The 15,583-nt window shown below is 45.3% G+C and overlaps 1 protein-coding gene across 1 annotated transcript in view; it reads left to right on the forward strand.

The window, feature by feature from the left end:
• bma (SCY1-like protein bma) overlaps positions 1–15,583 on the forward strand; it is a 136,020-nt gene that overhangs the window by 96,600 nt on the left and 23,837 nt on the right. The window contains exons 8-10 of the mRNA XM_075873323.1: positions 9,704–9,829; positions 12,147–12,323; positions 13,923–14,045. Coding sequence (XP_075729438.1) covers positions 9,704–9,829; positions 12,147–12,323; positions 13,923–14,045 — 426 coding nt within the window. The remainder of the gene's footprint in view (positions 1–9,703; positions 9,830–12,146; positions 12,324–13,922; positions 14,046–15,583) is intronic.

A 15,583-nucleotide genomic window follows, 5' to 3' on the forward strand; every position in this document is an offset into this window, starting at 1 on the left:
AAATATCTTCGCTGTGGTTTGTAACACAGCCCTTTTTGTCAAGTGCGTTGTATCTGTTAATAAATTCCACTTTTCAATAGGGAAGCAAATCATGTCCTTTGAGTGTTTCCATATCAAGCCCAGAAGCATTGTAAATCCTCTAGATCGAATATCTATGTGAGAATCGTCTGTTTCGTTTTCATCAATTATTTTGTTTAATCGCTCTTCATTGGACGTCCATTTTCTCAAATTCATCGCTGCCTCTCTGAACACTTGCTTTGCCTCTTTATACAACTTAACTGCTTCATCAAGCGTTGCTGCTCCCAAAATGACATCATCCACGTAGATCGCTTTCTGCAGTGTCCTTGTCGTATCAGGAAACTGGTCTTCCACTTGTTTCAAATGGTGTTTAATTGTAGCTGCCAGTATAAACGTGCTTGGTGTTGTTCCGAACGTTACTCTTGTCATGCGCCATGTTTGCATTTCATTCATTAACCTTCCTTCAGCGTCATGCTTTCACCACAGAAATCTCATTGCATCTCTATACTCTTCATGTATAGAGATTTGTAGAAATGCCTTTTCAACATCTCCAACTTACGCCACCTTTTCTTTTCGGAAATTAATGAGCAGCGATAGCATGTCCTCATTCAAATTGGGTCCTGCCTCTAGGTTCTCGTTTAGAGACATGCCTTTTCTAGAATGTGATGAGGCGTCAAACACTACTCGAACCTTTGTTGTGGCTCGGTCCTCTCTAATGATCGCATGATGTGGCATGTAGTAGCAAAGTGCATTTGGCTCTTCTGATGGCTCTTGGACCTCTGCGACTCCTAATGCCATGTACTCTGATATAGCTTTGTTGTAGCGATACAGCATGCCTTCATTTTTTTGCAGCCTTTTAGTCAGTTGCTGTAGTCTTTTTATCGCATTTTCCTTGTTGCTTTCCAAGTTTACGTCCTGTTTCCATGGCAAGCTGACTTGATAGCGGCCGTTTTGTTGTACAATCTTGCGCTCGAATTCTTCGACCACTTCATTTCCGGTGTTATCCAAACTATTTCTTGTGATCCCCATTGACTCCAGGCTCCAGAACTTCTGTAGCTCTTGCTGGAGTTCTGTCTCCGCAGCTTCGACCTTCAGAACCATGACTGCTTGATTATGTGTTAGTTTTGTCTTGCTTTGCTCTGACGGCCCTTGCAGTACCCATCCCAGTATAGTTTCTACAGCCATCAGTCTGTCCTCGATTCTTTGAGTTCTACCAGTAAAAAATTCCCAATAATAGTCTGAGCCGATCAGTAGTTCTACAGAATTTGTTGCAGTCGTCTTGGTCCTGTGATCAGCCACTTGCATATTTAGCAGTTTCATTTTCTCGCTGAGTTTCTTAGTTGAAATGGGTATACAACTGTGCGAGATGACGTCGACTTGTAACGCTTCAATCACTGTTAACGTGCTTGTTTCTCGTGATCCTACAGTCACTTGCACCACGTTTATTAGTTTGACCTTTTCGTCTCCTCCAAATGAATCAATCGTCAGCCTTTCCTGTCGCAACACCTTCGCACCTATTTCTTTCGCTAATCCCGCTTCAATAAATGAACGTTGACTTCCGCTGTCTAATAACAAACGGCAATGTCGGCCACATGTTTCTCCTTCTACGCACGCTACAGCCGTCTGCAAAAGCACAAACTTATGCTTGATATTTTCGGTTGCTTGTAGCGTAGATGTCGTCGCTTCGGCTTGCGCTGTTGAGACCAGCTCTGCCCTTGTTTTCTGCATCACAGTTCTACACACTGACGTGGCATGTCGTCCCTTGCATTGCTTGCATTTTACTTGGGCCTTGCAAATACGTGCAGTGTGGTTTGGTCGCGTGCATCTGAAGCATGCTCTATTTTCGGTAAGCATAGCTTTCTTTTCATTCATTGGAATGCTCCTACGACAGTTTTCGGTTGCGTGGGATTTCTGCTTGCAGAATAAGCATATTCTGTCTGCTGAGCTATAGAAGCTGGAAGTTGTGCGCATCTGTCCGCGGTTCTCTCTTGGTTTTGCAGTTATCCTCTCTTGTTCACGTTGTGTTTCTTCACGAAAAGCCGCTTGCTCTCTTAAGAATAACATAAGCCTGTCCAGCTTTTCCTCGCACGCCTTTCCCGGTGCGTTGTTTTGCTCGCCATTTTCTGAAGCTGAGCTGCTTCTCATAGCCTCTTTTGACTTGAACTGCACTGATAATTCTGGTGGAATTGCTCTTTTCAATACCGGTAATAACAACGGCGCATAGCTCTCGGTTTCCACTTTTAGTGACTTGAGTGCCAATATGTTAACTTGCACTCTCTGTACTAGCCTATTTAAGTCATCGGTATCTTGAACAGACCTCACTTTCTCCAAACTCAATAGCTCATTCATGTGCATTTCAATGGAATGTTCTCGATTGCCGAACGTTTTTTGCAGTATTTTGATTGCGTTATCATAATTTTCCTCTGCCGAGTACTGAAGTCCTTCAATAGCAGCCGCAGCTTTTCCGGTTAGTGATGCTAACAAGTAATTGAACTTCTGTCCCTTGCTCATGTTCGGTCTCAGGTGAACTGCTGACTCGTACTGAGACCAAAAGCGGTTCCACTCCAAAGTTTTCCCCCCAAACTTTATCATTTCAAGCTTTGGTAGCTTAACTAGTTCCGTTGCTTCTTGTCCTGTACTTGAGGGCATCACCTGGCTTGTCCTATCGCTTGAATCTGATTGTTCAGGCTGTCGAAGTCTGGTTTCTATTGCAGATAAGATAGCCGTTAATTTCATGTCATACTCTGTGACGCTTTCGGATTCAGCTTCGGCATTGTCTTCTGTTAGAAACTTTTCCATTTGCTCGTTTGCGCTCTTGAGACTGTCGCTTATTGCTTTAATCTGTGCCTGCGCTGTAAGCAGCTGCTCCCGGTTGGCTCCATCATTAATTTGCTGCTCGGCTGCGTTAATCAGTCGCGTGATCTGGGAGCGAAGCGCTTTCCTTTTCTTCGTTATCACTTCTTTGCTCATATTGAGGTGGTTAACAATGACTCCTTACTTGTCAATCGTTCGTTCTGATGCTCGTACTGTCCACCGTGGTCTCGTCGCTCGATCCAGGTCGATCCTCTGCTCCTCCGCCGTCTTCTTCTCTGCTGCTCTGTGGCAGGTTGACCTTTCTTGCCGGCGAGGAGGTAGTATCCTGGTTCACGGCACCATTCTTTAAGACGATCGAGACCAGGGACTGCTTTGAACGAATACGGTTTATTGGAAGAAGTGAAGTAGCGCGCGCTCGCTCCAGGCAGCAGTCTTCTTTCTTCTTCTTCCAGCGTTTGATGATGATATTTTATAGACTGGCAACAGGTGGATAATAGTTGCTATCGACCACCTAACGCGCTATGCTGAGACCGCTGCTCTTAAAACGGCTACAGCACAGGAGGTTACCACTTTCCTACTGCGTCATTTTGTGTTGCGTCATGGAGGCCCTCAAGAACTCCTCAGTGACCGCGGCCGCGCCTTCTTGTCCGAGGTCATTGAAAAATTGCTCGCTGAGTGTGCTATTGTACATCGCACATGTACCGCTTACCACCCACAAACCAATGGGGCTACCGAGCGCTTTAATCGTACTCTCGGTGACACGCTATCTATGTATGTGACGCCTGACCACTCTAACTGGGACTTGGTTCTCCCATTCATTACATACGCCTATAATACGGCAACGCAAGCGACAACAGGCTTCTCCCCTTTTTACCTCCTCTACGGCCGTCACCCCTCCCACACCATTGACACCATTTTGCCCTATCGACCAGACGCGTCCGAGTGCCTACCGATCTTGGACGCCGCCAGACACGCAGAAGAATGCCGCCAGTTAGCTCGTCGCTTTACCTGCGATGACCAAAACAGGCAAAAAGCAATTCATGATGCCCAGACCTCAACTCCCGTTTTTCTTCCGGGTTCTCTTGTATGGCTGTCAGTGCCGCATCGCACACCTGGGCTCTCTTCCAAACTTCTGCCAAAGTACGATGGGCCATATCGTATTGGCGAACAAACTTCGCCAGTAAACTACCTCATTGAGCCTCTTACGCCACCATCAGACTTGCGACGTCGCAACCGCGATGTTGTACACGTCCAGAGGCTCAAGCAATACCACGGTTCAACGCCGCCTGCCCAGGACTAAGTCGCCAGGATGGCTCCTATTTTCTCCGGGGGGCCATTGTAAAGAAGAGGAAGTACTCCGGCGCAGAGGCAGCAGCATCGAGTGTGCAGCAGAGGCTCGAGCTCGGAAATTGCGGCTGGTGCATCGCCTTCCAAGCCTTCCAAGCATCAACCCTTCTGCTTAATAAATCTCCTTTATAATATGACATTGTGTGATATAAGAGTGCCTGTAAAGGACAAATTTAGCACGCTACAACTAACATTGCCGATTCAGGCGAATCATCTTTATTTCACTATGAAGAGCAGTGAGTACATATTGACTATCCTGATCATCATGAGAGGCTGAGGGGTTAATTTAACACTTTTCCGTCGGAACGTTTCCATTTCGCGCTTGTATATATGCACACATCCGTGCAAATGCACACGCGAACCTACATAAATAACGTTTCATTCCCCGCCCCCTCCCCGTCCAAAACGAAGCAAAGAATTCACGGATTCGCATCGGATCTTTCATTGATGCCCATCCACATTTGTATTACGACATGTCCAAAATGTATTTATTTCTCCCCACTATGTAATGCCTTGTATATTCTTTTAAGGGTTTAGTAAAAGCTGATGTACTCTGTGTACATCTCTAACGATAACAGCTCTGCAACAAAATCTCCGGCTTACATGGTATTTTTTTCTTGCTGGTTGTAATGCAAGAATAATTACATGACTGAATGAACGTAACTATAACGTTTGGTCAGCTGACCATGGGTGGCGTAAAGTACTCGTAAAACTGCAGTGCATGTGCAATCGGATTTGTAAGCGTGGCGGGGATTGATGCCTAAAAGAGAGAGGGGAGCGAGCGTAGACTACCAGAAGCTGCCAGCGTCGGCGTTGCCCGGTTAGAGAGTGGGAGTGTGGGAGAGAAGAGAGAGGGGGAGGGGACACAGATGCGCAGTAAGGGTAGTCCATGGAGTTTCTCACAATCGTACCTAGGGGGAAATCTGGCGCTTGTGAGCTGCTGGATGCAAGGGAATGGCTGTGCTCCAATTCTTAAACAGCACGTAGACAGTCTACGAAGACTGCTTAGAAGACAGCATCGAGCCCATGCTGTCCAAGAAATGGAACACATTTAGACGGCTTTTACGCGACAATACGCCACCTCGCGTCGAGAAGAAAAAGCTAAAATATACAAACTCAACAGTTGCATTTTCTGGCTTATTTCGTGTTGAAATCAAAAACAAATAAACGTTACTCACATTGAGTGAGCGTCTGGGAAAGTGTCTGCTTGTGTGCAGACAATTCCGGCGAGATTTGATCGATCTGAGCGATTCGCTGAGCCGCCATCTTGCTTAGACAGCAAAGTAGCCTGCATCGTATTTGTCAACGATGCGGTCTCCTCGAAGGTGTCTATTTTTCCGGCTACGTGTAAATTGGAATGGAACTTAAGATGGCCGCCGTCCATTTAGAACGTCTATTTAGCCGTCTACGGTGAGTATTGGAACACAGCCAATGACGGGATACGTGAGCTTCGAAATTGACTCAGATTTGTATACCTCAAATACTTGTCTGGTTTAACGTTGAAATGATTGATTTCTTACTAAAAATACACGTAATAAGCTATTTATTTTTGTCAATGCACAAAAAAGTGTTGTATTTAACATTAGAACCTTCTACGTTGATGTGCAATTTTACGAAGCGTAAGAAGTAACCAACGGCTGCGATACTTGGCAGGCAGACGACAATGCAAGCGTTATTTCCGCCGCGTTTATATCGTCTGTTTTTTTTTTCCTTCGCCGTTTGGTTGTGCCATCAAGGTTAGTGGACTTTTCTTATAGAGTATAATACACGTGAATGAGATCCGCTTGTGAACGTTTTGTTTTGGAGAAGCTTTATTTACGCAGTCGTATTTGCGTTTAAGCCGAAGCGTCGCTCAGCACCAGCCAACACAAGCCTCGCAGACACATATACCGTCATTCCCAGCGCTCCGACATCGCCCATTAAGAAATTTGCATAGCCGGTGGCACCACACTTCCCTCTAGGTATTTGTGAGAAACTCTGTGGGGTAGTAATGCCGCGCACCGACTTGAGCTCAACCATAAGAAGCTTCTCGTCTATAAAGTCGTCTCAATCTGTGGAAAACTTAACATTCCGGAGCAGGTAGAAACTATCGTACCGACTCCAGGTCTTACATAACAGTTCCAGCAAGCGAAGAGAAATAACTTATTTGAAGAAGGAAAAAAAAGTGAACTTGGTTCGGTTCGGGAATCGTACCCGGGACGTGACAAACAACAAGATGGTTACATGGTTCAAGTTTAATGAAGGGCGACGATAAATAGGTTAATGTAGGCTGACCAAGCTCTTTCTTAAGCTTAGCTGGAAGACTTACAGCTGGAAGGCTCACAATAACTTCTATGCATTAGTCTAAGAACATAATCGATGTCAAAAGCGATCTTTTTTTTTTTACCTCAGTGGCTGTATTCATTCTTTGCCACCCTCCTGAAGAAGCTTGGTGCAGCAAAGCTGGTTGGGCCTTGCCTCTGAGATCGAAGGCATTTGAAGCTTACTGCACCTCTTCTGATTTCGCACTGCCTCATGCTGCCTCCGTGATTGGCCTCCCTTTGATCGATCAATGAGGTTACGTGATGACGTCACAGTTGACGTCATCGCGTAACCGTCATCGCAATGTGTGACGTCATCACAAGTGTCGACTGTAAACCATGGCCTTAGAGGGGGAAACGGATCGGCGCGGTGCCAGCAATAGCAGGATATGTGGCGCACACCTCCACAGTTGAAACAGAGTGGACGCTTGTCGACTGTGCGCCAGGTGTCTGCTCTTGTGATGACGTCGCACATTGCGATGACGTCACACAATTTGGCCATTTGTGATCTCATCTGGTGACGTGAACGTTTTATGGCGCTTTCTTCCATTCCTCCTGTTGACAACATCCGCGGTAAATTTTCGCGTTTCATGAGGCGTTTAAGGCTCCCACCTTAATAAAATATAGCCGAGTAAGGGTAAAACGAAGCCTTGTTTCATTCCTAGAAGTCGTATGCTTGAGCATCCTTGAAGCTTTGTTGAAAATGGTGCGTTTTTGGACATATGCCTGGCATTCACATATGCCAGGCAGATTCATATGCCTGGCACCCACGCCAGAGCTGTGGACACATGCCTGGCATCCACAGCTCTGGCGAGACCACGCCAGACGTCATGAGACCCGACATCGTCCCTCTCTGAAGTTTGTCTCGTACGAAATCCCTAGGCTCACTCTGTTAGTTGACTAAGAGAAAAAAACGCTGCTCAGCACTCATCAGCGCTGGCGGTAGCATCTATAGACTGGGTATTATTAGGTGACCCCTTAATAATGTTGCGTGCGCTTGCTGATGATGCTTCTGTGTCTGTTTTTGCATTACTTCTTTCAACTTAGTTGGTATCAACTTGCAAAGGGAATTCTCTACGCCCATCTCAGCCTTTCTTCTTTCTATACTGTGTGATTACTTGTTAAGTCATACGTGTAAGTGCCCAAAACACATTTTTTCTACGAGCAGACATTGAAGGAGTTATAAACTTCGATGTACGGAACTTTCGTGCCCACACGAACACATTCACACGTGCACTTGCCCATGGAAACCAACACGCACGTATACACATACGTCCATGCACGCACGCTTGCACACACACACGCACATAAACAAACAAACGCGCACGCACGCAAACGCTGAAGCATGCATACGCAATACCATTTTTCAGTGTCTGCAGTCCTCCAAGGTCGGGGAATTGACGACCCTGGGGATCATGGTCAGGGAATGGGGTTAGTGGAGGCGGGGCGGTTGTTCGCATCCCTCAGCGCCGGAGTTCCCAGCTCGGAAGAAGTCACGAATGCATCGTAATCCTTGGGAATTCGAGCGTTTCCGCGCTATAACGCTATCTTACACGGCCGAATGAGTTTCTAATCGAAACCAGGAGCATGCGAGCGCAAAACTCAGTATGCACGCTTGAGTGCCGCATTCTCATGAACTTACGCGATAGGCCAGACAAATCCAAGCGTGTGTGTGTGTGTGTGTGTGTGTGTGTGTGTGTGTGTGTGTGTGTGTGTGTGTGTGTGTGTGTGTGTGTGTGTGTGTGTGTGTGTGAGTGCACACACACACACACACACACACACACACACACACACACATCTATGTAATCTGATTCGGAGTCACGCTCCCGTAGGCGCATTAAATTCCCTTGAGAAGTAAAGAACAACAAAGATCAACAAAGATCAGAGATGGAGCCATCTCTAAATTATACTCGAGCGTGCCGCATTAGAAACGCCCGACTCGTCGGTTTAAGTCAACTAGCTCTTGGGAGACTCTTTAGACTTCAAGTTAGAGTAGAGTTTCGGTGTTTTAGGCTGAATGGATAAGGCTGATTTTCATTGTTCTAGGCTCAATTTTGAGCACGTTTTGCAGACAGAAAATGGCAGGGGGTGCAGCATCAGCGTATTGTGCTATCCAACTAAAAAAACAAACGTTAAAATTTTAATTCCTGCGTCTGCAGTGGACCTCCACCATTTACTTTATCAAGTTCTCTAGGAAAACATGGTTTGCTGAATTGTACTTATGAGTGTTCAACTGGAGCAGTTATGAACTAACAGTCACAAACAAGTATTAATAGACTGCACGGCTAACGGTAACCTTTGCAATGACGGAATGAAACGGGACTACATGCACTTACATTAATTTGTCGATCTAGCTTGCTGTGAGGTAAAACTGTGACAATAAAACAAAAGAAAGCGCTTCGTGCCTCTATATGTGCACAAAAATGTCAGAAAACTTTGACTTTTTCTACATAGCCAGCATACATCTCAGAATATCATAAAATAGGGAGCATATTCGATAACTTACGCAAAAATCACATATTTTGATTCTGAATAGTTGTAACACATACGGTATAGTGCACATCAAAGTAGTTATGCTGACGAGATAGTGACTTCATTTGGTGCGAAGGAGCGTACTTAAAGATGACGAATCATGATAGCCTATTTCAGTCTATCATGAATGTCAAATTTTTGTACAACTCATACCAACAACTTATAACCTCATTTGGTCAGTTCTGTAAAGAACGAGCTTGCAATAATAGTACTTGGGAAATTGTTACTGGTTGAGCTGGGGAATACTAGATCTCAACACTGAGTCAAGAACTTATATGAACATTTAATGGACTGGCGTAAGCCTTGTAAATGATTTTGATTGATTGATTGATTGATTGATTGATTGATTGATTGATTGATTGATTGATTGATTGATTGATTGATTGATATAGGAAGTTTATAGTCCCGAAATCACCATATGATTATGATAGACGCCGTAGTCGAGGGCTCCGAAAATCTCGACCACCTGGGGTTTTTTAACGTGTACCCAAATCTGAGCGCACAGGCCTACAGCATTTTCGCCTCCATCGAAAATGCAACCACCGCAGCCGGGATCCAATGCCACGACCTGCGGGTCAGCAGCCGAGTATCTTAGCCACTAGACTACCGCGGTGGGGCTGTAGAGGATTTTGTACCACGCAAACAGTGTTTTGATGGAACTCTTGTATTCATGTCCTGATGCTTACACGCAGATCAAGTACTTCATGGACCCAGCTGTGCACGGACTACAGTACCTGGACGTAATCCAGATGAAAGACTCGACGCATAAGTCCCACTTCTACCACAACCTCAAGACGGCGCTGCCAAACATACCAAAGGTAGGAAGACACTTCCCATATTGCCACTAGTGGTTAACTATATTATGCCAAATTGCGACAAAAGCAACGGGGAATAGAAAAAGTAGCAGTTGTCGCATGTACCAATACAACCGGTGAGAGAAGCTCCTGAGAAACAGGGCGCGAACGACTGTGCGCCTCACCTCGCTCCTCGCTGCTGGCTTTCGTGAAGGCGGTGGAGTGGGGAGTGGTTGGGGAGCGTGTGGGAAGAGCGTCTGCTGCACTCAGTGGCGAGAACGACTCAGCTAGCGAGTGTGCGACGCGCGCGGCGCAGCGTGAGCTAGCCCTGGCAAAGCGTTCGTCAGATCGAGGGGAGAGGGCAGAAAATAAAGAGGGAGACAGGGGGGAGAGGGGCGTGAGTAGCGATGCGGCTGTGATGTGGCGGGGAGCTTCGATGCCAAATGAGATGGCAACGCCGGGGTGCGGGCCGAAAGAGCTTGGCTCCTTAAAACAGTTTCAGAACGTGTGGTCACAACAGTATCAGTCAATACAGCAGCACTAGGTATGGTAGAACGATAGAGGGAATGCATCCAAGAGCTCGTTCTTTTTTTTTTCGGCACAGCATATATAAACCAAGAGACAATGAAGCCAAGATACACGTAGGAGAAAACGTTTGTAGTTTTCAACTGTAGCGTAGTTAACCATAGCGTCAGAACAAAAGAAACAAAAGTGAATAAAAAAAAAGTGCACAACTTACGCGAGTGGCACAACACTGGAACCATTAGTGGCGCTAGAGTGCGATAAAGCTAAATTTTGCTAGTAATATCAAGCTAATGCTGCAGTTGCTAAGTTTTTGCTTGTAGTACTAAGTATGTATGGACTTGACTGTACATAGCACGTGACAAACTGCTACATGATGCTGTAATTTTAGTAACGTGACTATCCGTTACGTGGTTTATGACGGGAACGTGTGACGTGAGTAGCTCGTACGCGATTCTGGGTATTTTTAGCCACGTGACGAAATGTTATGGGACTCTCCACCACGTGACTAAATGTTGCGTGATGTGGCGTGATCTTCAGTCACGCGAGTGGTTGCGCAACGTTTCATAATTTTGGTTACGTTACTAGTTACGTGGTGTTACGTGATTTCAGCCACGTGAGTGTTACGTTAACTTCAGCCACGACGCCATGCAGTTGCTGCGTGATGTTTCAAGATTTTATTGAAGTGACTAGATGTTGCGTGATGCTGTGGGATTTTTAAGTCATGCGAGGAGGTACGTAATGGTGCATGATTCTGGCCACGTGATTGGTCGTGTGGCATTATGTGATTTCAGTCACGTGAGGGCTCTTACTTGAGTTTTAGCTGCGTGACCAGTCGTTACGTGATGTCTCGAGATTTTCGTTCACATCACTAGGCGTTGCGTGAGTTTTCTCACGTTATTTGTCTATTAGTGATTTTACGTAATTCTAGTCACGTGACTGGTTAATATTTGATGTTACGTTACTTTAGCCACGTGACTAATTATCACTCAGTGTTGCTTGATTTCACTGCCGTAGGCAAGTTACCGACTCTCCCATGATGATTTTTGTACTTTACGCCAGATAAGTTGGCGTACGTTTTGTGGGAGCGCAGCGGAAGTCGGAACAGGACGAAGCTAGCGCGTAGCTGCGCATGACTTTTAAAGTATTCCACACGCGTTTCCAGAAGCAGCCGGTATATATACGCACTGTGAACGCTTTCTTATGGAACAAAATTTTTTTCATCATCATTGTTATGTCGATCTCTTATCTTTGTCCTCTTAGTGTCCATTGTCACTTGTAAATAGAGCGAAAGCGTCAACGTGGACCACCGAGCACTAAGTGTTGGTAAATAAGATCGTGGTTGCATGTTGCCACCATAATTCCTTCAGTATAGACATGGGACCTCCTATGTGCCGACCATAGAGCAGTTCGAACTGAGAAAAGCCGGAACTCGACTGTGTCACCTCTCTATAAGGGCCTGACCACACGTACCCGGTGCAGCTCGCGGCTTCCTGATGCGGCGTTGCATTCTCTCCTTACAAAGAGAGAAAGAGAGAGAGAGAGAAAGAGAGAGAGAGAGAAGGAGAGCGCATGCATGGCTACGCGCAGTTGCGCGTTCTCTCTCATCATAGGAAGAGGGCGCGATGCCACGTCAAAACTCACGCCCCGACGCGCTGCGACGGCTACATGCGGTCAGGCCTTCAGCAAGTAATAGTGGCGCCATCTATCTGTCCCAGTTCCTTGAACTTTCCCGACACATCCACCGTTGAGGCCCCCGTCCACCTTTAGTGCCATATAACTCTCAGAATGCATCTCCTTTTCTTTTTTTTTCTGGCAGAAACTCTGGTGGCAGCATGTGCTGCCCTCACTCAAGATGGAGCTGCAATCTCCTGAAGTTCTGGCGGCTGCCCTGCAGCCGCTTCTTTTCATCATCGAGGAGAGCACCGTGGACGAGTATCAGACCATCATCTTGCCCATATTTCGCAGCGTCTTCGGCATGCCCAAGTCTGTTCAGGTGCAGTATTCGGCAGTGTTACCTTCCAGTGGCGTAAATCTAGGTGAAAAAAATCGCAAGGGAGAACACACATTTCGCCATGGGAGCCGTTTCGTTGAAATAAATGTTTGCTTTATTTTTGCTCATATACAATATAAAATCCAGAAATGAACATGGATTCTGAAACCTATTGAACGCAGCTGCTATTTTAGTAGTATCAAACAGCTGAGGACTACTGAGCACCGGTACACGCTGAAAGAAAAGCGGACATTAAGAATGTTAAATACGCTATACTTAACTGTCAAGCCATTCAGATATTTGATCTTAAAAGGATACTAAAGTCTAATAACAATTTATGTCAGAGGAAGACCTCAATGAATGACGTCTAAAACGACAATATTATCAAGAGCAGTGCCCTACATAGCGATAAATTAAGGTAAATGCACACAACACATACGCTACAATAGGAGATTCATAAAATGGTCCTGATTACGTCAAAGGTACCGCATACAATTATTCACTATTAATTGAACTAGCTGCACTAAACAAAGAACCTTCCAGCATCAAGAAACGTAATAAAATGCTGCTTCTGTTTCGGTAAAGTTTCTCTTTTCTTCATCAAAAAAAAAAAGAACCATTGGACGTTCCTATGAGGCATGGCGCTAGTGGTTCAAACGTTCAATTTTCACCTGGTTTAACTGGACAGGTCATGCCATCTAGCGGGGCCCAGTTGAAGCAAGCACGCCAGCCATCTCGCAGCCCGTGGTATGCCAAAGCAGGGTAGCTGACAATTCACAGGATATTTTTCTTGTGTATTGACCAATCAAAAACCTCTTTCATCCTGACGTCACGTAAGCAAGCTCCTGGCGTCACGAATTGTGCCGCAGTAATTGGAAACTCCAGGCTGAAAGCGCTTATATTTGGTATTTTTAGGTTCCTTAGGGGCCCTTTAAGGCTGGAGGAGGAAGATGAATAAGCTTTATTATAAGAAAGCAGCAGGTTTAGGTGGCCTGGCCTAAGCCACCCATGAGGGGACGAGACACTTTTTTTTAAATCCGAGGTCACACTGCAGGTTATCTCAAAATATTCAAGAAAAGTTGAAGTTATGGGCAGTTCTGTTTGAATGCCTTTTCCTATACTCTCTGTTGCGTCAGCCACGTAACAACGAGCGTCGGACGTCATCTGTTTAATGGTCTGTTCATTCATGACACGGTGCGTTGTATTTTAATGTTGTACACTGTAATATTCTTGGTTGTTAAAACTGCGTAGTACTGTAGACCGATTGCGTAATGATAGATTTCGTCGTAGGTGATGCTATGCCTTCGAGAAAAGGTCATTTGTTTCCCAATAATCGTTAAATAATGTGCAAGCATTGTAATGCTGACTGAACTGAATTTTCCAGTGCTATAAGCGACTACAAACTAGAGACTGCATAATCTAGAAACTGCATAAAAAGCACAACACCACCATGTGTGTGTTCTGATTCTCGCACCACCCCTTGCTGCAGTGGGCTCATTCGGTATTGTCGAAGCGTCGCAGCTTCATTAGCTTGGCGAAGCCGCTGTATATTGCCTTCATGTAATCGCTCAATCATCTGACCCTAGTCACGTGGTCTTGCAGGCGACGGTGACGCTACTGGAGAATCTCGACGTCCTGATGAAGAAGACCCCGAAGACGGACATCAAGGCGGACGTTCTTCCGATGCTGTACAACTCGTTTGATTCTACCACCCCGCAGATACAGGTACAACGTTTTGTGTCATCCTATTACATTGCGCATGGTGGCGTAGCACAGTGAGGTCGCCAATATGCTCAGGGCAGCTTACAGCTTGTGAAGCCGCTGTCACTGTCTTCTTCGGTTCTAAAAGCGCCATGACATGGTCACCCCTCTAAGAAAATAGTCGGTTCTCACCCGAAAATATAATTGAATGGCCTGATATAACTGTAGATGTATTCAAAATAATCTGTAAAATCAGTTTTCAGTGCTAAATGCACCGTATAAGTCGTTGGTCATAAACCCTTCTTACCATCGATGAGAAGGGTTTATGGTCCACATAAGGACCCAGTCGAAGGTTCCGTTTTGCCATAGCATGTGTGACGTAATGTGCTGCATGAAGCTGAACTTGTTTGGGCTACATTATCTTCTATTAATGTTTAAGCCATGTTAAACTATTCAATTTCAGTGCCAAGATGAATAAATATAACTTGATTGCACGCGCAGCTAAACGCGAAGCATAATCGCTCGCCGGAACGCAGATGCACACACGGCAAGCAACTTGCTTCGTAACAGCGCACGAGTGCGTCAGAGTTGCCCAGCTCTCAGGCCCCTCTCGTGTTTATAAAAAATAGTCGTTTATGAATTAACTACTTGACCAAATGCGCTAAAATTTATCAGGTTCTTTGTGGAGGCGCAATAGTTAACCAACACAACACAAACTATATAATCCAAAATTTGCTGCTATAAGCTTTCTAGTTGAAAAAAAAAGAAATTATGCCAGCGTCCATTGTTATTGGCTCACTTTTTTTTTCATTCGAGATTAATACTCACCTTCTATTTCTCAAGGAAAGTATCCACAAGAAAGATTCATAACGCATGTGTGTTTCGTAACTCAATCCAGTCGTATTTAGCAATGGGAATATGAAATCACGTTGTGCTGTGCGAGCTCTTGTTCAGACGCACTTCAGTCAAAATTCCGGTCCTCAAGACTCAGAAAATATACAGTCATGCCTTATTCGCAAGTTCAATACACTTCAGCCGGCAGGTATAACGTTTCTAAAGAGGCTCTTGAGTCCATTCGTTATGGTATACATACACGAAAAAAAACGGCTACAGTCAGGCCCTTCTTTAAATTTCGAAGGTACCATTGTTAAGTGGCGCGGCTGCTGACGATCATGATTCAGCGAAACGTCTGCTTCCACCCCCGCCTGCTTCCCTCTCTCTCTTTCTTTGATTCATGGAATACGTATACCACTTCCCTTTTAACCCAAGCATTTCGTCATGGCGCTCCCCTTTTCCCTCATCACACATCCTCGTATCCCCAGTTGCCCCCTCCACGTTCTTTCTTTAGGATGTAGGAGAGGGTGGGAAGCACGTACACGCTAGCGCTAAGGAAATCAGTTCTAGCCTTGAAGAAGAGAAATCCGCTTGTCGAAACGTCACTCGAGCACACAATCCCAGTTTACGGATTATTTTTTTCATCGTAAGATATCTCTTTAGAAAGAGTAGTTATTGATCAATAGTACTTTTTTGATCTACAGTGTGAAAGGCTATAGAACGTAGAA

This window comes from Rhipicephalus microplus, chromosome 9, assembly GCF_043290135.1.
Source record: "Rhipicephalus microplus isolate Deutch F79 chromosome 9, USDA_Rmic, whole genome shotgun sequence".
NCBI classification, from domain to species: domain Eukaryota; kingdom Metazoa; phylum Arthropoda; class Arachnida; order Ixodida; family Ixodidae; genus Rhipicephalus; species Rhipicephalus microplus.